The sequence below is a fragment of the Taurulus bubalis genome (assembly GCF_910589615.1).
Source record: "Taurulus bubalis genome assembly, chromosome: 1".
In the NCBI taxonomy this organism is placed as follows: Eukaryota; Metazoa; Chordata; class Actinopteri; order Perciformes; family Cottidae; genus Taurulus; species Taurulus bubalis.
Genome location: NC_136589.1, coordinates 42,974,595 through 42,999,185, shown reverse-complemented (window position 1 = coordinate 42,999,185; position 24,591 = coordinate 42,974,595). Strand labels below are relative to the sequence as shown.

The 24,591-nt window shown below is 39.6% G+C and overlaps 2 protein-coding genes across 2 annotated transcripts in view; one reads left to right on the top strand and one right to left on the bottom strand.

Moving 5' to 3' along the window:
* LOC306732768 (double-stranded RNA-specific editase B2-like) overlaps window positions 1–3,298 on the top strand; it is a gene marked incomplete at both ends in the record, with an annotated part of 50,175 nt that extends 46,877 nt beyond the window's left edge. Inside the window, 3 exons of the mRNA XM_079213928.1 lie at window positions 1,052–1,233; window positions 2,355–2,536; window positions 3,134–3,298. Coding sequence (XP_079070054.1) covers window positions 1,052–1,233; window positions 2,355–2,536; window positions 3,134–3,298 — 529 coding nt within the window. The remainder of the gene's footprint in view (window positions 1–1,051; window positions 1,234–2,354; window positions 2,537–3,133) is intronic.
* Window positions 3,299–6,160: 2,862 nt separating this feature from the next.
* Window positions 6,161–24,591, bottom strand: part of LOC306748942 (WD repeat-containing protein 37) — a 21,366-nt gene continuing 2,935 nt past the window's right edge. The window contains exons 3-14 of the mRNA XM_079232174.1: window positions 21,020–21,116; window positions 19,119–19,214; window positions 18,239–18,303; window positions 14,521–14,656; window positions 13,418–13,489; window positions 13,247–13,291; window positions 12,401–12,477; window positions 11,856–12,090; window positions 11,231–11,372; window positions 10,011–10,145; window positions 9,714–9,828; window positions 6,161–9,056 (exon numbers count right to left, since the gene is read on the bottom strand). Of these exons, the coding sequence (XP_079088300.1) occupies window positions 8,925–9,056; window positions 9,714–9,828; window positions 10,011–10,145; window positions 11,231–11,372; window positions 11,856–12,090; window positions 12,401–12,477; window positions 13,247–13,291; window positions 13,418–13,489; window positions 14,521–14,656; window positions 18,239–18,303; window positions 19,119–19,214; window positions 21,020–21,116 (1,347 nt within the window). The 3' untranslated portion in view covers window positions 6,161–8,924. The remainder of the gene's footprint in view (window positions 9,057–9,713; window positions 9,829–10,010; window positions 10,146–11,230; window positions 11,373–11,855; window positions 12,091–12,400; window positions 12,478–13,246; window positions 13,292–13,417; window positions 13,490–14,520; window positions 14,657–18,238; window positions 18,304–19,118; window positions 19,215–21,019; window positions 21,117–24,591) is intronic.

Genomic DNA, 24,591 nt, shown 5'->3' with positions numbered 1-24,591 from the left:
AGTTGATACTTTAATAAAATGTGCATGTATTATTTTTAAGAGTTTTTTTCTTTTTTAGGCAAGACACTACAGGCAAAAATATTTTAGTAGAAAGAAAACATTCAAAATGCCTTACCATTATTATACCTTTTTTTAATACCTATTACAATTACATAATGCCTCATTTACATATTTAAACATAACATTTCATAAAACTTGTAATATAATCCTCCTCTTAGTATCAGTGATGAAGTGGTGAAGTTTCATGGTGATATCTATGAGTTCATGTTTTGACCCCATTCATCTGTAGAGTCTTCAGAATGTGTTTAATGTGTAACTAAACATCTTTTTAAAAAGGTTTGTTCACAACGCATTCATCACCTCATTTATATAACTTTAATCTTTCATTCCTACATATATTCTGAGGGTTTATGCAGAGGGGATTTATTTATTTTTATTACAGAAGATATCCTGCTTAAACCTTGACCTCACTGTCCAGTTTTCTTGTGCAATTATGTATTATTACTGACATTGTAGCAAAGATAACTTAAAGTTTAACTTCAAATAACATGGTTTTCAAACCAACAGATAATCTGGATGAACTGTTTGTATTTCTTCAGCCGTTTGCAACTAACCACAATATTAATAAAATAATGATAATACATGTATTTTTCATGGCATTCTAAAAGGTACTCAAAGGCACAATGCCAATAAATAAAAATGCATATTATATACAAGACGAAGTTGGAATAAACTGGAATTATTGTGGTTATTATTATTTATTATTTATTATTATCTAGTCAGCCTGAAAGTACACAAAACTGCACGGAGTTGCTTGTATTTTGGGAAACACGTGGACCCTTTTGAAGCCTCAAGTTCAGTGACTCCGGTGTCACCATCTTGGAATACTGTCAGCTAGCTGATACTTTTATCCAAAGCGACTTACAAAGTGCATTCAACCACATTCCGAACAACAAGAATCAAGAAAGTACAAGAAAGCCAAACTACAAAGTGCTATAAGTAAGTGCCATTTAAGTGCTACTAAAGTATTTGTAATCGTTTGTCTGGACAGGTGGAGCGTTGTGGGCCTCCAGGGGGCGCTCCTGTCTCACCTGGTGGAGCCGGTTTACCTGCACAGCCTGACGGTGGGGTCACTCAGCCACACGGGTCACCTGGGTCGGGCCGTGGCCCGCCGCCTCGCGCCCATCAGGCGCCTGCCCTTCCCGTACCGACGGCAGCAGCTGCTGCTCGGCTGTAGGTCAAAATGATTTACACACCGAAAGTATTAACTCTTCCTCAGCAGTTGAGTTCAAGACGGTTTATTCAGACTCAGACAGTCAGGAAGCTTCTGGTTCATTGGAGACAACATAAAGAAGAATCAACAGTGATAGCAGAAACTCAAACCTCAATAAACAAAAATTACATCAACAGAAAACCCTCAAAAAATCGAGGTATGTCAAATAAATAAGTATGTTTAGTTATGTGCTGTATTTCAACATAGTTTTACATTTTATGAAACTTTAAACGTGTACTTCGCTGCGTTTCAAAAGATATTACATAATATTAATCAGACTATATTTAGATATGAGACAAATATGATTATTTGTTGTACATTATATTGTTATACTACCAAACAGTACATACAGCTTCAACACTAACGCGTCGTTTACATGTTAACGCATCTGTAATAATATAGATAATACATAAGGCCATGGTGTTTGGGTACATTAAATACATTTTGTAACAGTTTCTTTTCTTTAACATAAACACATTTTTTTGTAAGTACTGTTACGGGTATTATGAGTATTTGAGGCTTTAATTAAGACACTGTGTGTATGTTTATCATGTTAGCATGCTAACATTGCCACTCAATATAAAGTACAGCTGAGTTAACTATATGGACGGTTGTATTTGTTCAAAAACATAAACAAATCACCAAAGTAATTACAATTCATTCTCAGGGAACATGAATGTGTGGAGCAAATTTCATGGAAATCCATCCAAAGGTTGTTGAGACATTACCAAAGCCTGTTTTAGACGAACCCTTGGTGTTAACGAGGACACGCCCCCTTATTTTCGTCCTCACCCCCTTCTTCTCGGACACGCCCCCTTCTTCTCGTCCTCACCCCCTTCTTCTCGTTCTCACCCCCTTGTTTTCGTCCTCACCTCCTTCTTCTCGCCCTCGCCCCCTTCTTCTCGTCCTCACCCCCTTGTTTTCGTCCTCACCCCCTTCTTCTCGTCCTCACACCCTTCTTCGCGTCCTCACCCCCTTCTTCTGGTCCTCGCCAACTTCTTTCCGGACACGCCCCCTTCTTCTCGTTCACGCCCCCTTCTTCTCGTTCTCGCCCCCTTCTCACGACGTGGTCTTCTCTCAGGTCTGAGCAGCAGCGAGGTTCGGCCGGGGGGCAAGGCGCCAAGCGTCAGCGGGAACTGGAGCCGGGGTGACGGCGGCCTGGAGGAGATCAGCACCTCCACGGGGAGGAGGACGGACTCGGAGACGCCATCGCGGCTCTGCAGGAGCTCCATGTTCGCCCGATGGCAAAGGCTGCAGCAGCAGGTGGGCCAGAGGCTCAGAAACCTCGCCACAAGGCCAGGTTTCAGACTTCGAGACATCCAAGTGAAGTAACAAGAAGCAATAAAACAAAACACAGTAATAAAGAAATAAAGTGATGAAACAACGTAAACACAGTAGAGGAGGTGGACTTAGAGTGTCAGCAAAGAGGCTTAATAGACCTTTTTCCTTGCCGATACTCCGATTCGTCAAACTCGGGTGTGACCAATAACATTATTGACCATAATGTAGCAGTTCCAGGTCACCGGCAAGGTCTACAGGGACACCAAATGTAATTAGTTACGCCTTTGCTATTCCCGCATTGACAAGTCAAAATGTCTGCAGTGTAAAATGTCCATTTACATGGGATAGGTGTCATTTTGAGGAGGCTGAGGAGTACGACACATGATTGACCAATGTTATTTTTAGGCATGGCTAAGTCAAGCATGTCATTGGTCGTCATCAAGCATGTACGATTGGTCAATATTTCCAATCGTAAGAAACAGAGGTTGCGATCGTAACGCTGCAAAATAACCACACATCTCACTTTTATTTGTGTATTTTGTTATGACAGTGAATCATGTGTCTGTCTTGCCTTCTCAGTTGAACGGCGCAGGAGCAACACCGGGGACATATTCTGGTTCCAAGATGGCTGCTGGATGCTACCAACGGGCGATGCTGCAGTTCACCAGCGCTCTGCAGGGCGGAGGCCTGGGAACTTGGCTCCGAAAACCGGCAGAATTGGGTCACTTCAACGTCAGTGTGTAAATAACATGTTTGTTAAAAGGCCGAATATGAAGATGTTAGAGTGAAGTTCATCTGTTCGTTTGTTTTTGTTTGCAAGTGTGTGTACAAAGTGCAGAGAATGTGACGCTAGATTGAGAAGAAAGTTGGTAATTTCACCCTTCATTTAACTTATATGAGAAATGATGAGCTGATCGGAGAGACAAGTAATTAATTTCTTCATTTCAGAAAAGAAAAGAAAATTAAGGCAAAAGCTAGAGTAGATGTGTCGGTGTGCAACGTTAGCTTCAGTTGCCTCAAAGCTGCTAACTTCAGCTCTAGAAGATAAAGCCACCTTAAATCGTAACCATGATGCTGAAACTACTTTCATATTTAAGACATGCCATGCAAGAAAATTCAACAAACCACATATTGTTAACTTGCAAAGAAATAGCAGCACAGTTTGAGCTGGACGTGTAAATGTGGGTTGTGCACAAATAAAGCATATTATATACACTGTAATAATTATGATTATCTGATATCGGGAACGTCTCTAGCTATGATATCTCCATCATGGTGAAAAAAACTACAATAAGTATCAACAAAGCAAAACATTTTGGGACAAAACTGCTACAAATTGGCAACCCAATTTTTTTTGACCCTCCTGATTTGTTGTGTTTGCTGCCCATGTGGATAGCGTTAGATACCCAAAGATAATCCAGTTGGACGCATTCATCTAAGTTTATCTTGCGTTCATGATTTTGTATTATTAAACTCATAAGGCTTCCACTGACCTTTGTGGAAGTAAGGACCTCCTCACGTTCCAACAGTGTCCTCACTTATGAGTCTACAACCTGTGGTCCTCACAAACACCTCAATACAGAATGACACACACACACACGCAAAACCTTTCTCTCCCTTATCTGAACCATAACCACTACATTAATAACTCAAACCAATACTATAAACTAGTGATGTGTCCTTTTGATGAGGCTTCGATGCGCGTGTCGAGTAATCAGGTAGATTTTGGTGAAGCGCGTATCGAGGCTTGTGTCGATGACGTATGCGGTGACGTTCGAATCCTCGCGAGCCGGCCGTACCACGTGACTGATTCAGAACATGGTTCGTGGGTTTGCCGTGCGATTTGAAATATAAGAGGCAGAGAAACTCAATGGATTTCCTTCCTCTCTGTACCCAGCTTCATGTGTGGCTGTGAAAGGGTAAAGGGTATAAAGATAAACACAAAATTAATAAGTTAATAATTGATATATTGGCATCACAAACATCATTCATTCAATTCAAAGCTTCACACATCAAAGCCATGGTGTCGTTATGATCACTGCCTGTTTTACATCTATTGTCCACTTGGTGGCGCAGTAGAGCAAATGAAGCTCCATGAAGCTTCGGCCCATGAGCGAACCAATTGGATGGAAAGCTTCAATGCTTCAGGAAGCTTCATCTCGCCGTCACTACTATAAACCAATTAACGCTAAAATCTATTGGTTTACCTTGAGGGGGCCAGCTTTTTGTGCAGGTGAGTCCCCACAATGCAACTGTGTGACCATATTTATTCCCCCATAATGTGATTAATATGACGTGACCGATGACGACAAAGTAAAATTTGTTTTATTATCACAACAGGTGCGTTGGTTTCTTTTACTACTGAACTGAAAGTAACATTTTAATTTCATTTGTATTTGTTTGTGTTTTGTTTTAGAAAATGTGTGTTCTGTTGTTGCAGTAATGTATATTTGATGCAACTGTTGGTCTCACCTGTTTAATTATGTTGGTTTTTAGTTACCCTTCATGCTCCTGGAACAGTGTTGCAGAGTGCGATGAGACTCAGGAGTGGAGGCACAATGCCACCTAGAGGCAGACTGTGTGCATTACAAGATGTGGAGTCCAGGTTTTACTGAAGAGAGAACTGTTAATAATTTAAGCCTTTTCCTCAATCAGTTATCCTTAAGATGTATTCTTTTATCTCTTTGAAGCATTGCTTGATTTATTACAAACATCCTTAAGGTTTTTAATGTTATCGTGTCGTCGCCGTCTTTGTGTTAATTTACAGAAAGTTTTTCAGAGGTAAGGAAAGCCACTGGCGTTGAATGCTATATAAACTTTTATATATTAGGGATGCAGAATGGCTGTAGTCTATATTGGTCATGACTATTTTATATTACTGGAAATAAAAGTATCTTATTTGTGTTAGTTCTTTCATTTGTATCACATTAAACATGTGAAAGTTTTCACTTCCAGGAGCGCTTCACATCGTCCACATTAACACTTTATCATTAAAAAGAAGAGGTACTCAGAATATTCATCTTGTCTTTAAAATGCGCACGTGTAAAATCCTCGCGGCAGTAAAATTTCTCAAAAGAGTAGAAATGGTCCGCTACCAAAAAAATAAATAGCTTATAGTTTGTAGTCCTCAACAACCAGGCTCTCTGCACTTTAGGTCAATTTGACTTGATGAGCTTTGAACCAAATTGATTGAAAAATCATTTTTTTTAAACAAGCACCAACATATTCTTATTCACATCAGTAAAGTTATAAAATAAAAATGATTTACTTTGTGTCCACCTGATGAACCAGTTTCATTGGAGTCAACATCTTGAGGCCGTCTTCAACGATCAAATTCAGATTTTAGGATCTGAATTGTCAATTTTTCACATTTTCTGAATTACGCGTTTCATGTATTCCCTCTTTTAGCTCAGATTTTGGTCTCAACCAGCTCCTAAGGGAAACATCCTAAATGTTCCACTTCTTCTTCCAGCTCCTTGCCCCGTTTGTCTGCTCTTTGGTTCTCAGCAGGTAGTGTACAGGTGATTACATCAGAATACTTTGCACAAATAAAGCACACACACACAAACAAACTCAACTAGGAAACGTTCAAACAGCGCAAATGGTTTATTTTGGTTCCTTATTACACGGCTTACACCCACAAAACTGCTGTCAAGTCGATCCAACAGGTTGTGTTTGTTTTTCCTTCTACATCGAACCACGTTGATCACGAAAACACCGTAAACACAGAGGAGCCACAGTTCGACACGGCGGGTTTGAGATGGATTTCGGGTCACGACGTGTTTCATTGTGAGAGCGAGAGCATTATCAACAGCGCTACGAACGTTTAAAAACAGCATCGGACGAACCAGAGAGCCAACATTCACGCAGCTTTTACATTTCCTTCACACTAAATGTTTTGTCGGTTTAACCAGGGAAATATTTGCTCATGGGAGTGAATGAAGAGAAAAATGTATTCCTGCAATGAGGAATATTATATAGCAATTTTCACACCTCAAAACTATAAATAACAACTACTCACAAATAAACATAATGTACAATACAATACAAAATGTTTTTATGGAAGTTTAGTCTGCAGCTGACATTTATTAGGCTAATTTTTAATTACCCATCTCTGGTCTAAAATTAAATAAAAATTTTTAAAAAAAATCAGGAATCTGTACGAGAAATGGTATCAGAACATATGTAACTTACACAAAAATAAATGAAATGCAGGATCATGTCAACAACTTATAAAGGCTAATAAAAACTGTTGCAGCTGAAATACACTTTACAGCCAGAACCCGCTCATTTCTTTATATATATTACAATTTACACAATACAAATATTATGGTTTTAAAGTAAGAGGAGGTTGACACTTTACATTTGCCTTTTGACAAGTCATCACTTTAGTTTGTTATTGTTTCCACATTTATTTTATCTTAAATGTAAATGGTGCTGTTTTTTTACACAATATTTACTGAGAGTTTTCTATTGTACCGAGACACATTTCACTGGGTTAAAACACTGCAAAAAAGGCAGCTGTAAAGTGAACACACACACACACACACACACACACACACACACACACACACAGCTTTGGCTGTTTTAGTGGCAGTAGGAAAGCAAAGCAGCTGACAGCGAACGCATCACGAAACTCCTCTCAGGAGATTTCCCTCAATTTAAAGTACCAGAACAGATATGACGGAATCCCAGAGACTAAAGGGCACGGCGACGAACTAGAAAACACTTTTCTTTTTTTTTTACAATCATGTCAAGTTTTGGTACGACAGCGGGGCCGGGCGGCCGAGGAACATCCGTTACCAAAATATCTAAGATTTGACAGCACTTTTAAATTAATCACTTTTTTGGGGGCTTGAATTAAATCAGATTTCATGAGATGATAAATGAGAACTCGCTCCGTCGTACTTTCTCATACTTTAACTACTTTTAGTACCGAGAGATATCTCCCTGTGGACTTATACACGTTAATTCGGCTCTGTATCCACAGAGCGGAAGTTCTTGGAAAAAGGTTTTAGTTGCTGGAAAAGAATCAATTTAGTTCTTCAAACTAAATCAACACCATGAATAACATTAGATTTTATATAAATTATACTAATGGTACTATGTCTCGCCACCCAGCCCCGCCATACAACCATTTCAACAGGTGTTGCTCTTAAGAGACTAAAGATTGAAACCGCCGTTCCTCCCCGAACACTAAGCCGGATCTACGTCTACACATTTAAACATCGGCCTCTAACAATAAAATCGCCAACAGGGCAGGAAGGTGACGCACAAGCGGCCGGCTCGTGGCTTTACAGAAGCAACCGACTCAAACATCACGGTGGAGGGAAACTGTGATCGACACTGGAGGAGTCTCAGACAGTTTTAGGAGACGACGCCAACACACGTGACCCATGACCGAGGAGGTTGTGACGCCAGCAAATCCCAACTAAAAGAGATACCACACCAGTGTCAGTGCTGGGAGGAAACCCCAGCATCCACACCGGAGAGAAGCCACACTGGTGTGGCTCCACGGTGGAGAGAAACCATACCACTGTGACTGGGAACTCTGAATGGAGACCAAACGGAACTCTAACATCACCTCATCAGGTGTTTTCTTTCTTAAATCTGTATAAGAAGTTTCCTGGAATTAAAATCTGCATTTAATCTGAATTTAATTCAAAAATCACGCAGGATTTATTCCTCGCTCACCGACTTTGAGTGCTGCCTATGGTGGCCGGAGGCCATATTGCAACAACATTAATTATGAAAAACAGCAGCCATATTTATATGTTGAGTACAGATAATCAAAAGGTCTGAGTGGTTGTTACATTTTTTTTGTCTCAAAATGCATGCAAGGGAGGTTAATATTACAATAGCTTTATAATAGGAATTTAGTATTTAGTATTTTGGTGTTTTTTGGCCCACGCTGTCTCAATATCGTTCTGAAAATTACACAACAATAAAAGCATCACATGTCGCTCCTTTAAAGGAAGCCTCTCTTCTTGGAGTAAATTGTGCTTTTGTGGCTTTAAATCCAACCGGAATAATACATTTCCCTCCCGTCCAGTTTTGTTCAGGTTTAGTCTGGAAGCCATCTGTAATAAGCCACGACTGTTTCCTAGGTTGGCAACATGCCGGCATTAAAAAGGTGTATAACTGTCACACAGAGAGCCGAGCTGTGACAAACAGCTACTCCGATAACACGATAGACGCTTAAAAAAAAAGTGTAACAGAGATGTTCAGCTGTGAATCTCGTGTGCCAATCAAAAACCTTCTGGAATGAAAGAAACTCGAGAGGAGAACTCCACTTTCAACGCACTCAACAAAACGCAACTCAGACAATTTTCTTTTTTCACCCTGCAGGATCTCCGGCGGGAGGAGGCGGTCATTTCTCCTGCAGTAGGGCCGGGACGTTGATGTTCCAGCCGATGGCCTGCCGGTCGAAGCCGCAGGTGAACAGGTTGCAGGCGGCGTTGTCTTCACACCAGGCGGAGCAGCACACCATCCGCCGGTGACCCTGAACCGCGACAGACAGCGACCGTTAGACACCTGAAAATGGGCTTAGTGCGCCCATATTCAGGTGCATGACCCGATTATCAAACGTTGAAAAATATATAATGTTGTTTTGTCTTTATTTTGACATCGATGGACGAAGAGCAAAACCCCCGATCTGAAAAATTCACTTTTTTGAGAATAAAAAAGAAAAAGTTCTTATTTTTTTAAGAATACATAATATTACAAAAACAAACAAAACATTTTTTAGGAGGTTTCTCCCACTTTTCCTGGATAATTTTGCAAATAGGAGGTTTTGCACTTCGGCTTTGAATGAGAACAGATAAATAAAGATCAAATATTAATATTACAAGTTGTGCTTCTATATCAAATAAAGCCACAAAGAGCAAAACATCAAATTAATATGATCTCATAATTTATGGATCTGTGGTTATATTGAGCCAAACAACAGTATTAAACTTCCAAAACTTTATATATTTATTTGAGAGAAGAAAATAAAAAAAGATGCTCCCTGAAGCAGCAGGTGCACCACACACGTCACCTTTTAGTTTTACAAATGTTAAGTTTCTTATTTCAGAGTCACACTGAATGGAGAGGTGTGTGCTTGGAAGCTAGGAGGGGGAGGGGCCAACCGGAGGCTCCTCCCCCTCTGCCTACTCACCTGTCTGTTGCTCCGTGGGAGTCGAGCCAGTCGCACCCCGGCCATGTCGAACAGCCGGACCTGCCGATTGTCGTGAGGAAGAGCGATGATCTTCTGGGTCACCGACACGCTGATCCTGAACACGACAACAACAATGACCAAAACAGTTTCAAACAAGAGAAGGAAACCTCTTTTGCTGGAACCAAAACAGATTATTGACTAACGTTATTTTTCTCTGAACTGTCAGATTCAGCTCCGATCACCAAATCAAAGCACGATGTCATAGAAAGTAAGGATAAATGCGAAAAGATCTCAGACCTGTTGACGGCGGAGTCGGTGCGGATGGTGGCGATGGGCGACCTCATGTTCTTCAGGTCCCACACTTTGACGGTGCGGTCGTCGCTGCCCGACACCACGTTGTCGCCCACCGTGAACACGGCGGATGTCACCGTGCTGCGAAGGACGAGAGAGCGGGTTTGTTTAGACCGACGGTGAGAGGAGGACAACAACAACAACAACAACAACATTAAGGACTGTAACAGCTGATCATTACAACGCTTTGATGGTGACAGTATTCCTCATTTTTTACTTATCTTCCCTAAACATTTATATATTGTTTCACACAGTAAAAGTGTAGCTGTGACAACAAATGTCTCATCGCCCCCTTGTGGCACAAATACAACCAACATATGAATTAAAATTCCATCCATCCATCCATTCATTTTCAGCCGCTTATCCGGGGTCGGGTCGCGGTGGCAGCAGGTCCAGCAGGCCGACCCAGGCTTCCCTCTCACCCGCAACACTTTCCAGCTCATTCTGGGGATCCCGAGGCGTTCCAAGGCCAGCTGGGAGACATAATCCCTCCAGCGTGTCCTCGGTCTTCCCCGGGGTCTCCTACCAGCTGGACGAGCCTGGAAAACCTCTAATGGGAGGCGTCCAGGAGGCATCCTGACTAGATGCCCGAACCACCTCAGCTGACTCCTTTCAAGTCTCCAAGCTCCCTCCTGATGTCCAAACTTCTTACCCTATCTCTAAGGCTGAGCCCGGCCACCCTACGGAGGAAGCTCATTTCGGCCGCTTGTATCCGAGATCTCGTTCTTTCGGTCACGACCCAGAGTTCGTGGCCATAGGTGAGGGTTGGAACGTAGACCGACCAGTAAATAGAGAGCTTTGCCTTCCGGCTCAGCTCCTCTTCATCAAGACGGACCAGTACAGCGCCTGTTTTACTGCTGCAGCCGCACCGATCGGCCTGTCGATCTCCCGCTCCACCTTACCCTCACTCGTGAACAGGACCCCGAGATACTTGAACTCCTTCGCTTGGGGTAGGCAGTTTGTCCCCACCTGAATTTAAATTGACTATAAAAAATGTTGTTTGTATACTAATAAAAACAAGAAAACACAGTCATAGTTTATTACTTATAAAACAACACAAACTGTATTAGACTACACATATACTGTTTCTAATTAATCGGAATGTGGATACAACAGACTGTGTGTGTGTGTGTGTGTGTGTGTGTGTGTGTGTGTGTGTGACTGACTCTGTGTGTCCCTGGAACACGTTGACAGAGTGGATGGACGGGTCTCTGAAATCCCACAGTCTGAAGGTGGTGTCTCTGGACGAGGTGACCACCAGACGCTGGGTGGGGTGTGTGCAGCAATGGGTCAGCTCCTGGTCATGGCCTGAAAAACACACACACAATCACACACACACACACACACACACAGTTAGAGATCTGGGTCGGTATATTTTGTGGCGTTATTAACCTCTATAATATACACATATTATATATTGAGCTGCCGTCAGTGAACTGTTCCTTTAAATCGTACTGTTCCTTTAAATTATACTGTTGCTTTAAATCATACTTTTCTTTTAAATCGTACTGTTCCTTTAAATTATACTGTTGCTTTAAATCATACTTTTCTTTTAAATCGTACTGTTCCTTTAAATCGTACTGTTCCTTTAAACCGTACTGTTCCTTTAAATAATACTGTTGCTTTAAATCATACTTTTCTTTTAAATCGTACTGTTCCTTTAAATCGTACTGTTCCTTTAAACCGCACTGTTCCTTAAACTGTTCCTTTAAATCGTACAGTTCCTTTAAATCGTACAGTTCCTTTAAATTGTTATGCTCCTTTAAACCGCACTGTCCCTTTAAATCGTACCGGTGAGCGAGTGGACCAGCTCCGACGTCTCCACATCGTACAGGTTGGCGGCTCGGTCCCAGGAGGCCGTGACCGCCTGCTTGCCGCCCACCAGCCAGTCGGCGGCGATCACCACCCCCTGGTGACTGCGCAGGGTGGTGGCGGCCGCACGGACGGAGGGGCAGTCGCTCGGACCCTCGCCGTCGCCGTCGACCTCGTCCTTGTCCGAGAAGTCAACGTCGTCTTCGCACGCCGTCTGCTGCGGAAATACAAAAACAGAGACATGCGATCGGTGTCTCCGCCTCCCGGACAGAAGAAGCGGCGTTCCTTGGTTCGTACATCGTAAACATGTCGCAAACTTAAACACTTTTTTGAGCCAGTTTGGAGGAGTCAGAAAGTAAATGTTGATATAAAAACAGCCAGTAAAATGTTTTTTTTTTTTTTTAACTGTGCGACCAGGAGAAGTCCTTTGAGTATAGACTCACAAATGTGCACAAAAAGACACACACACACACACATTCAGACACACACACTCAGACAGACAGACAGACAGACAGACAGCTTACACTGACATCAGCCACCGGCTGAGGAGTCGGCAGCTGCACCATGTATCTCCATATGTGAGCCGTCTGGTCTCCGGAGGCTGAGGAGGAGGAAGATGATGAAGATGAAACATCAGAATCAAGACGATCGTAAAAAACAACACGTGATCAGGACGTCCTTCATGCTGTTCTAGTCTCTGATCATGTGACTTTGTGAGCAACCAACCCGCTGGTGACGTCAGCAATGAACAGAGTTCCCTTCGGTTACATTATGATGCGTTCAGGCTCCTTCGGTAAAGACGAGTGTTGGGTGAAGGTAAATTATGACTTCACTGTTATTGTTCACATGGAATCATGTAAAAATGTAGCGGGAATCCAGTCGTAAAATATAATGTAAATATAAAATAAATATTAGAGATGACCGTGGAGCTGTTTAACCTCTAAGCATTTTATAATGCATCATTACAACTTGTTTTTATAGATAAAATTACAGTTCATGATTTCCTTATCATTTGAATTGTGTGTTTTTATGCACACAACAAACACTAAACCACTATGATAAAGTAAAAGGATAACATTTTGACTTTTTGATGGTTTAATGACTGGTTTAAATGACTGGTTAAACAACAATCTGTATTTCCAATATGGATCATCAATAATCGGCAATTAGTACCAATGTGAAAAAACGCGATCAAGAATCTAAAAGTTATATTTGCTCCCTTTTGTTCTGATCTGCGTGGTTTATAATCCTTTTAACCACATAATATTTTTAAATGAAAATAATTAAAAAGGTCCATAAAATGATTATCAATATTATTTATGGGACACAAAGATTATATTCAGACTTTATGAGGGTTTGGAGGACGTTACCCGTCAGAGCCATCTGTTCAGTCGGGTGGAACTTGATGGAGTTGACTGCGGAGACACAAAACATTCGCTTCTTTAAACTCGTCAGAGCAGATGTCCTAATAAACATATATCCACAACCACTTAATTTATCTGTCTCTTCTCATGAATGCCCTCGAAGTCTCTCGTACTCACCTGATCCCTGATGGCCCACGTACTTGAGGAGGCACTTCCCCGTCTCGATGCTCCACAGCATGGCACAGTGATCTGAAGACAGGAGGTTAGGAGTTCAAACATGTGTACTGCTGTGTACGTTTAACAGGGGTTTCATGAGGCGTACACCTGATGTACTCAGAATCTCTCAAGTTAAAACGGCATGAAATGCAACGTTATCTCAGCACGCCGTGAAAGAAAGAAAAAGATATTTTGATTGGAAGAAATCCACATTGGCATTATCCACATTGACAGTGTGACGTTTCATTTAACCCTCTATTCAGCTCTTTCAGGAGAGCGGTGCTATAGTATGTCGTAAAAAGTATTTTAAAAAGTATTAGTAAAAAAAAAAGTCATAGTCTGTCAAAAAAAAGGAAAAACAATTTGAAAACCATCATATGTCCAAGGAAGTCACAGTATGTCGAAAAAAAGTCATAGTATGTTGAAAAATGAAAAAATAAGTCACAGTATGTCGAAAAAAGTAAGTTATAAAAAAAGTCAGTATGTAAAATAAATAGTATATCAAAAGTAAAAATTTCTAAAAAATGTCATAGTATGTCGAAAAAAGTAAAAGTCAATGTATATTGAAAAAAGTATTTCAAAAGTCAGAGTATGTACTATAAATAGTATAAAAAAAGTAAAAACAAAGCCATAGCAAAACAATTCGAAAAAAGAACAAAAAACTCGTATATAATAGTATGTCCAAGAAATTCGCAGTATGTCGAAAATAAATCATAGTATGTCGAAAAATGAAAGAATAAGTCATATTATGTCGAAAAAAGTTTAAACAAAAGTCAGCATGTCGAAAAAAGTAAAAAATTAAAAAAAGTCATAGTATGTCAAAAAAAAGTAAACTAGTATTTAAAAAGTTTGAGTATGTGGTATGAATAGTATATCAAAAGTAAAATAAATAGAATATCAAAAGTAAAATAAATAGTATATCAAAAAATTTTAAAAAGTCATAGTATGTCAAAAAATGCAAAGAAAAGTCAGTATGTTGCAAAAAGTAAAGTAACTTTGTCTGCGACAGATCGGGGGAAGAATAGAACAACAAGGAAAAGAAGACGATGAAAATGGGGGAGTACCTGCAGACGCAGTGCCGAGCACCACCGGTTGAGTCCGGCAGACGCTGAGGTCCCAGATGCCGTCTCTGTGGCCGACATACTCCCGGACCAGCTGGCACACGGCTCTGGACGTGGTCGCTTTGAAACTGGACACGATCTGACAGCGAGAACCAAAGACCGCGTTAACAGGGAGTGACGTCACAGAACCGAACAGAACCGGGTTCCTACACACTTCTTTACTTCTGCATCCGTTTGTTGGGTTAGGAATTAAGTCTGATACGTTTCAGCTTTCCCAGGAGGAAAGTTTTAACATTTTCCCATAATTCTTCCTCATTTCATACATTTAAAAAAAGGGACATATCATGAAACTGCTTTAGCAAAGCACTATATTTCTCTTGCAGGCCAATCCCGGGAGACTGGGCTTTTTTCGGGAAGAGGTAAATACAGGTATATTAAGATGGACCGTAACAGAAAAAAAATTTGGGGGGGAAGTTTTCATTAAAGCCAGATTCTAAAAAGTGAAGCCAATGCTTCATGTGTTAAAGCTGCATTCTCTCTACTGACCACCAGGGGACGACTCCTCTGGTTGTATAGAAGTCTATGCTTCATGTGTTGAAGATGCATTCTCTCTAGTGACCACCAGGGGGAGACTCCTCTGGTTGTATAGAAGTCTATGCTTCATGTGTAAAAGCTGCATTCTCTCTACTGACCACCAGGGGAAGACTCCTCTGGTTGTATAGAAGTCTATGCTTCATGTGTAAAAGCTGCATTCTCTCTACTGACCACCAGGGGCCGACTCCTTTGGTTGTATAGAAGTTTATGCTTCATGTGTTGAAGCTGCATTCTCTCTAGTGACCACCAGGGGCCGACTCCTTTGGTTGTATAGAAGTTTATGCTTCATGTGTTGAAGCTGCATTCTCTCTAGTGACCACCAGGGGGAGACTCCTCTGGTTGTATAGAAGTCTATGCTTCATGTGTAAAAGCTGCATTCTCTCTACTGACCACCAGGGGACGACTCCTCTGGTTGTATAGAAGTCTATGCTTCATGTGTTGAAGATGCATTCTCTCTACTGACCACCAGGGGCCGACTCCTTTGGTTGTATAGAAGTATATGCTTCATGTGTTGAAGCTGCATTCTCTCTACTGACCACCAGGGGCCAACTCCTCTGGTTGTATAGAAGTCTATGCTTCATGTGTTAAAGCTGCATTCTCTCTATGATTAAAGCATATTAAAGATGTTCTGCTGCTTCTGATATGTCCCCTTTAAGATCTGGAAATGATTTAATCTCCCAGGCTTCAGAGCTGTGTAGGAACCCGGTCCGATGCAGGGAGGAGGAAGTGGGTCAGCAGAACTGAGGAGCTTGCTCAGCAGGGTCCTTGTAGTATGCCAGTGCTAAGAAGCTTCAGTTGACAACAGTGTTATTCATATCAGTCCTGGGTTCAAGGTCTCACCCAAACAAAAGAAAACTAATATTTCATAGCATTTGTTTTAAGCTTGTTTAGTTTTTAAAACACATGCTCGGTGGAGTCGCCACCAAAGTGCTTTAAAACAAACCCATGACCCAGATCTGGTATCAACACAAATGCATCAGTACTGTATGCTGCATTTATCATTCCAGGATTACTGTCAATGCAAAACAGAAAGATAACTCTGGAAAGGGGAAGAAAAACAGGGCAAAATATAATTTAAAAAAACACTGTTAAGGTGAGACAATCAATATGATCAGTAATTATTATCAGTCGTATCGAGGTTTTTGGTCGAGGTGTTTACGTTAAAGATGGGGATGATGCAAACCGGACTCTCGGTTCTTTTTGGAAACAGACCACTACATAAGTCCCAACTGAAAGAAAGCAGGAGAGCAACAGGAAGAGCGTCAACCATCTGAAACATAGATCCATAAAGCTCTCTCTCGGGTAACGAGATATTAAAGTCAAGCTCAGAAGGAATGTGATGATGAAAAATACCAGTGCTAAGCGTGGTGAGAACCAGCGGCTGCTGGGTGTTAGCAAGCAGCGCGGCAGATTCTCCTTTTTTTAGGTTTATTCATATTTAACGGAACGTGATTTTTTTTTGCAAAGTTATGTCAGATGATGCAGATGTGAAAATGAAAGCCGACGATGTCGTTTGTAATTTCTGGACTGATAATGATTGTGAATCCAGGACCAATGTAACACTGGTGCATTCATGCTACATAACAAATAAAAGTATTAAGGCAACAGGGAATGGAAGGTTTAAGAGAAGGTGAAGCATCGCAAAAATAAATGATCTAACGCACCCAGCAGGTTGATGTAGTTTTCAGCTTCAGCGTAATAAAGCAGGGAACGTTTTAGGGGCGGGGCTACAAGGTGATTGACAGGTCGCTACCAGAGACGTATACGGCGTCTCTACGTCACTATTTTACAATTATGGTAAAAAGCAACATGGCGGCGGCCGCATTCCAATATGTCACTCACAACTAAACAAATCCAACAGATCCTAATCCAACTTTGTTATATGTTTCCATATATAGATAACGCTCTCTATATATATATATAAATAACTATAAATATATATCTATATATATGTATTATAATTCTAATATTATATATACAGATCCTAATAAAAAATGTTGATGTTTAAATATAAATATATATATATATATATATATATATATATATATATATATATATATATAGATATATATATATATAGATAGATATAGTTATATATATATATAACTATAATTATATATCTATATATATATGTATATATATATATATGGAAACATCACAACATTTTATATATATATATATTTGATATATATGGATAACACTTTATATCTAATATATATAGTATATTATATATAGTATATATTATTATATACTATATGTATTATATATTATAATATATAATATTTGCAAAGTTGTTGTCTGTTGCCACTTTAAAGCCACTACATCTGATAAATCTGTTAACAGATATGAAGACATTAACTACTCAAATCTTAGTGAAAGTCTGTTCATCATAAAAATATTTAATACAAATTTTAAAAAAAGTAAGAATCATTAAAGAAAAGCTCAATCTGATCTGGCAGACTTCACATTGATTGACGCATTAAGGAACAACAATAACTGAAGAGTTAAAGATGTCTGTGAAGCGTTACGTGAAGCTCAATGAAAACCAACTGAAGCCGTTAGTGAGATGATGAAGTCGTGTTTCAGCTGACAGAGAAGCTCAAACTCCTACATTTGAAGGGCCAAGTCCTTTGGGGAGGGGCCGTCCAACCCCCGGCCAGGCTGGGCATGCATATAGCCAACAAGGGGAGGGGGGAAGGGGGGATTTTGGGGGAAAAGGGGGGATTTTGGGGGGAGAAAGCAACACGTTACCCGTTACCCATGAGTCTCCACCCCACAACTCCCAACTGGTTACGCTGAAGTTGCGGGATCCACCCACTCGGGCGTGGCAAGAGTTTGAACGCGGCTATGAGCAACAAAAAAAAGTGGAAGAACAAAAAAAAAGTGGAAAACACACACAGCAGTTCTCCTCTTTAACATCCAGGAGTCATGTGACAATGGAGCCAATTTACCAATCAGACCTTTTCACTTCTTACATTCTACCTCCCTGGATGGTTTTCATAAATCACCATTTTCTCAAAACATATCAAACACACACACACACACACTTCTACAACAATTAATTATAACTATAAATATAACAGATTTCGAGTTAATGACAAAGTAAACCTGTGTTGATGTTTGTTACCTTGCTCGTGGAAGCCTTGTAGGTCGTCTTGAGTTTTTGCGACAGCTGGCTGGTGCTGTGACTCGCTGTGGATCAGAAATATAGAAGTTCAACATATATATATATTCAACATATATATATATATATATATATATAGTTATAATGATTATAATATAATACACCAATTTATATATATATATATATATATATATATAAAACATAATAATAATAAATATATATAATATAATTAATATATATCCATATATAAATATATATAATATATAATAATAATATATATCATGCATAATAATAATTATAATATATCTAACATAATATGTATATATTTTATAATAATATATACATTGTTAGTATACATATATATAGTATATAATAATACTATATATAAATATATATTAGATATATAGCGTTATCCATAATTTTGCACACTGCACTTTTCAGTTTTTTATTTGTGATTTTTTTTTTAAAAACATGTATTATTTTCTTTGTACTTCACAATTGTGTGACACTTTGTGTTGGTCTTTCACATAAAATTCCAATAAAATATATTTATGTTTGTGGCGTGTAATGTGACAAAATGTGGAAACGTTCAAGGGGTATGAATACTTTTGCAAGCCACTGTATAGTATATATATATATATATATATATATATATATATATATATATATATATATATATATATATATATATAGTATATAATAATATTAGATATAAATATATATTAGATATATAGCGTTATCCATACATATATATATACTGATATATACACACATACATAGATATAGAAGTTCATAATACAAAAAAAGATATATATATATATATATACATCACACAGTCCCTGTAGACGCGTGGCCATTTAACCCCGCGTGGTTTGGCCCTCACCTTTGGTCTTCAGCGCTCCTTTGGCCAGGTCGGCGCCCTCGAAGGTCTGCCCGTCTGCAGCCAGGCGCTCGCTCAGCGTGTCCATCTCTCTGCGCACTGAGAGGCAGACAGGAGGCGCGTTAACAAAAGACTCCACGGCAACGCGGCCGCCCTGTTTACTCGCCCTGGAAGAGTGGGAGCTTTGTGCAGCTGATGAAAAGGGTCGGGAACAAATGCACTGCTGTGTCACTGTGGAGGATCCTGAAAAGACCCGGCGGTGGCCTCCTCAAGACCGACGTCCGTTCACCAAAGAGGCTTGTGTACGCTCGCTTACTGTAGCAGGGTTCATGCACATTCTGATCAATGGATTTCCAGAACTTTTCCATGACTTTTCACCAAATTTCCATGACTTTTACCAAATTTCCATGACTTTAAACCAAATTTCCAGGACTTTTCCAGGACTTTAAACCGAATTTCCAGGACTTTTCCGGGACTTTAACCCCTTTAGATCTGTAATGATGACAGTCCGCCTGGTCCTTTTTGTCTAATTTATCAATAAATATGTCAAAAAATGTCCTTTTGGCAAAAATATTTTGCTTTTTTTATTTATTTAATTATTTATTTATTATTATATGTTATAAAGGCTTAAAGCAGTGTGTAAAAACTAAAAAGGAAAGAAACGTATTTGAATTTTCATCATATTTCCAATGCTTTTGAGATTACAGAAATTAAATTTAACCTATTTTACATCTTCTCAAACAGTTTTGTTTACCCAAAGCATTCAGTGTCCATGTTACAGGCTTTTATATGTGTCCATGTCCAGACGTTTTAGAGATTTGTTTATCTCCCTGAAGCAGTTCCGGTCCAGCTGAAGACAGGACCCATTATTGCCCTCCTCACACACCCAGGCAGGCTTTTACAGGCAGCTAGTACACTGTTTCCTCCCCAAAATGGCCTTCTATCTGTCCTTTTCCCACTGTCCTTCTTTGTGTTTGTGGGGACAGAAAAGTGGCCTTTAGTGGGGGGTTTAGGTGGGCCAGCAAGTGGAAGAACTCTCAGAAACTATACTAATACTAGTATTTACAACCACAACATATTATTTCCAAAGAAAACGCCACTCAAAGTTCAGTGAAAAGCCAGTCAAAGTCTCTCCCCTGATCCTCTGCAGCTGTGCTCAGCTCGGCTCACTACCACCCCTCCCCCACAGAAAAGACGATTTTGTTATACCATTGCTGTAATGGCTACGCTTCTTAGTGTTCAGAATCCGTTGTAATTACGTCGATTGCGTAAATACTCGAGGAGTTACAGCGATTTTGGTTTTGCATGTTACTTTCTGTTGCCGGCGACAGGCTGCGTACTAAAAAGGGTTAAACCAAATTTCCATGACTTTTCCATGACTTTTCACCAAATTTCCATGACCAAATTATTTTGTAAAATCTGGGTGTAAACATGAAAAAGTGAGAAAATGTAGTATTCAAACTAACAATGACAATACAAAGCATACAGTAAACCTTAAATGACACAAATGAATGAGAGACAATAGTTTGATTAAAAGAATAAACATGTATATAGATGCCTGTATGTATGCCTGCTTATATATTCAGCATCTTTCTTTTAAAAGCATATTAATTATTTAAAACTTAGCGTAAATTAACGTCATGAACACATGAATATAACACATTTCCATGACTTTTACAAAACCTTTGGGATTTTATTTTTTTCAAGGACTTTTCCAGGCCTGGAAATCACCAATTTACCATTAACCATTTACATGACTTTTCCAGGTTTTACATGACCGTAAGAACCCTGGTTAAACATTAAAACTATTCCAGCAGTCGTGTCCTCGTACGATGTTGATGCAATGAATACAAATCTGGGTACTGGGTGTACTGGGTGTACTGGGTTTACTGCGTCTGACTTACGTTCCAGGTTTTCTATGTGCAGGTTCTCAAACTCCCTCTCGATCTGACTGAAGAGGTCCAGCAGGTTGCTCCTGAGAGACGGGGGCAGCTTGGAGTCCTGCAGGGAGACGAGAGCACGTGAAGCAACGAGCAACCAGCAACCAGCAACCAGCCACTTGAATATGTTTTCACTCTCCATCAGTCCGCCGGTTACTCTCTCAAGGAATCGCTCCGTCTGTAAAATGTCTGAATAATGGTGAAAAATGCGTATTATGAATTTCCCGGAAAGCGGCTTCTTCAAATTCTTTGTTTTGTCCGACAATTCATCCAAAACTCAAACTGTGGACATTTATGAAGAAGCAGAAACTGACATTTTAAAAGCTGCAGCCAGTGAATGTTCGGCAGCTTCAGCCTGAAAGAACATCACAAGAGTCGGCGGATTGTTTCCTGGCGATCCGCTAATCGATAAACCAGCTAATCGATAAACCAGCTAATCGATAAACCAGCTAATCGATAAATCAGCTAATCGATAAACCAGCTAATCGTTTCAGTGTCTGTGTTCATGCCAAATAGTTTGATGAAAGATGGCGGAGTCCCCATTTGATCTCTGAATAAGGAAGGAAGCTCAAACAGGAGAGACTCAATGGAACTATAATAATCAATACCATGTGTTTGTTTACACACACACACACACACACACACACACACACACACACACACACACACACACACACACACACACACACACACACACACACACACACACACACACACACACACCGATGACGGGTCCCTTTTTAAGTATTAAAAACTCACATATTGGACATGATTATATCAGTTAGTTGGAATGCTTCAGCATTGAAGCATTCCAACTATTATCTACTTCTTTATTAGTTGGAATGCTTCATATCTTTAATAGGTTTTTAACTGTCAGCGTTTTTGTTTTATGCTTTTTTAGAAACTTTTCTGACTTTAACATGGGTGTGTATGGCGCAGCTCAGAGTGAGTGATGTCACAGCTAGAGTGGAGAAAGCCTTCAGGATTTCGCGAAAAGAATATTTGCTTTTTGCCATCTACTCCACAATACTAAGTCTTTGGGCATAATTTATATATCAAAACGTAGGAAATCTTGTCTTACTTTGTAAAAATTGGGTCAATTGAATCCAAAAGATTCAGATGTAATTAAATCCAACTGATTGTGAGAGCAAATCCTCCTCTCTCCTCCATACGCCGCCATGTTAAATCTCCCTCAAATTCTGTCTCCCCCTGACGATCGTACCTGATTTCGAAATTGCAACTAGGAGCACATTGTGTTAGACATTGTGCAACCTACAGACCCACAAACAACCGCAAGAGTCTTATCTCTCAGAAAGTATCATTAGTTTGGCCTCTTGCCTTTGAAGTTCTTGAAATATTAAGGTTTTTATGAAGAAAAAAAATGCATTGTAGTCTACGGAGGTCATCTTGAAAGCAAAAACTCAGTCTGTCATTCATCACACAGGTGCATCAAATTAGCTAATCAGTGCAGCTTCACACACTCAAACTGATATATGACACAAGGAAAGGACACACACACAGAGCAACGTTGTGCTTTTAGTGGAGAGGAAGAAAAGTGAATTTGATGCCAGACACACACACATACACACAGAGACACACACACATACAGAGACACACAACACAGACACACACACACTTAAACACACAGAGACACGCACACAGACACACACCCTTAAACACACAGACACACACACATACACACACAGAGACACAACCATACAGAGACACAGACACACACACACACACACACACACACACACACACACACACACACACACACACACACACACACACACACAGAGAGACACACAGACATACACACAGAGACACACATAGAGAAACACATACAAACACAGAGACACACACACAAACAAACATACACACTAAACACACACACAGAAACACACACATACACACAGAGACACACACTAGCACTGGGCGGTATGACAACAAAATTCATATCACAGTATTTTCTCATATCTCAGTATATTACGGTATTCATATTCGAGTAAACACATTGATTCATTGACGCCAAACGGCCGCCATAGTTGTTCACCACTCACTGGCCAAAAAGCTCACAACTGTAAATAACACTAATACATTTTCAGCTATATTATTTTTTTCCAGCTATTTTCAATAATATATTCAGTTTTTTTCAGCTATTTCCAATAATATATTCAGCTATTAGCATTCCAACGCATTTTCAGCAGGAAATGCAATTTCTAGTTATTATTATTGTTATTATAAACCGAGATATAAACTCAAAAAATCATTGTTTTGGGTTTTTGGTTTACAGAAAACAGGTAAACTTGAAATAAATAAGAAATTAAAAGATGCTCATCAGTGGAACAGAGTTCATATAATAATAATAACTTATCCATAGTTCATTAACAATGGAAAGAAAATGACAATAAGTTGACGATTTTGTGACTCAGAGTAAGTTAAAAGACAATCCACTGTTATATTTTTTATGTGGATTTTTGTATTATTGATTATTGCACCCATTCACACACTGATAAATAAACACAAAATCTATAATAATATAATACACATGAGCATCATTTCCTTCTCCTTTCTTTTCACGGACACCGACAGGAAGTGGGACGCGTCTCCTCACAGCTTTGTGCGGCGCGGGTCTTTGTACCCAAGAGACGGGACTCTAACGCCCGCTTCATGCCCGCGGCGCCATTTTCTTTCTACAGACAAACGGGTCGAGGCCGGCGGCGGTGAAGGAGAAGGTTTGTGCAGCGGTGCACGAAGAGAAAGAAATAATGAAACCTCAAATATATTTAGAAACAGACTAAGAACAGCTGCCTCAAAGAACGATGTTTCTGTTTTTAAGTTTGGAACAGAATATGAAGAGAAAGGGAGAACTAGTGGAACCTCTAAATACATTTAAAATAAACTGTATTTTATATTTGAATATATATTATAGAAATAATTTATATATATATATATATATAAATGATATATTTTAATATATATAATACATATTATTAGTTTATTTCTGAATATCGGATTCATGTTTTATATATATATATATATATATATATATATATATATATTTATATATATATATATATATAAAAATAATAATAATATAAGCTATTCTTTATGTATATTATAATATATATTATTTATATATATATATATGCACAAGAGAACCGTGTGATCTTTGGTCACAGCCCGGATAAGTTGCAAACTGGACCCAAGTCTATTCTCCAAAACCTTCCGTTCGTGTTGATCGAAAGCCACATTTTGTTTTTAAAAGGGAAAAGAACACATGGACTCAAAGCAGGGGAACACCGACCCGACCCAAACTACACGCCACGACGTCTACCTGGGGGTCTACGCTGCGCTACACCTGAGGACTCACCTCCATCCTGCTGAGGGCCTCCAGGTTCTCAGAGGACTGGGACCAGGAGGGACCGGGTGGAGAAACAGAGGCACGAAGTCATTACAGCCGGACCACGAGCCCAGAAGAAGAGTCGGTTAGTGGGGCTGCAGGAGTATTGATCTATTCTTCTTTAATTATT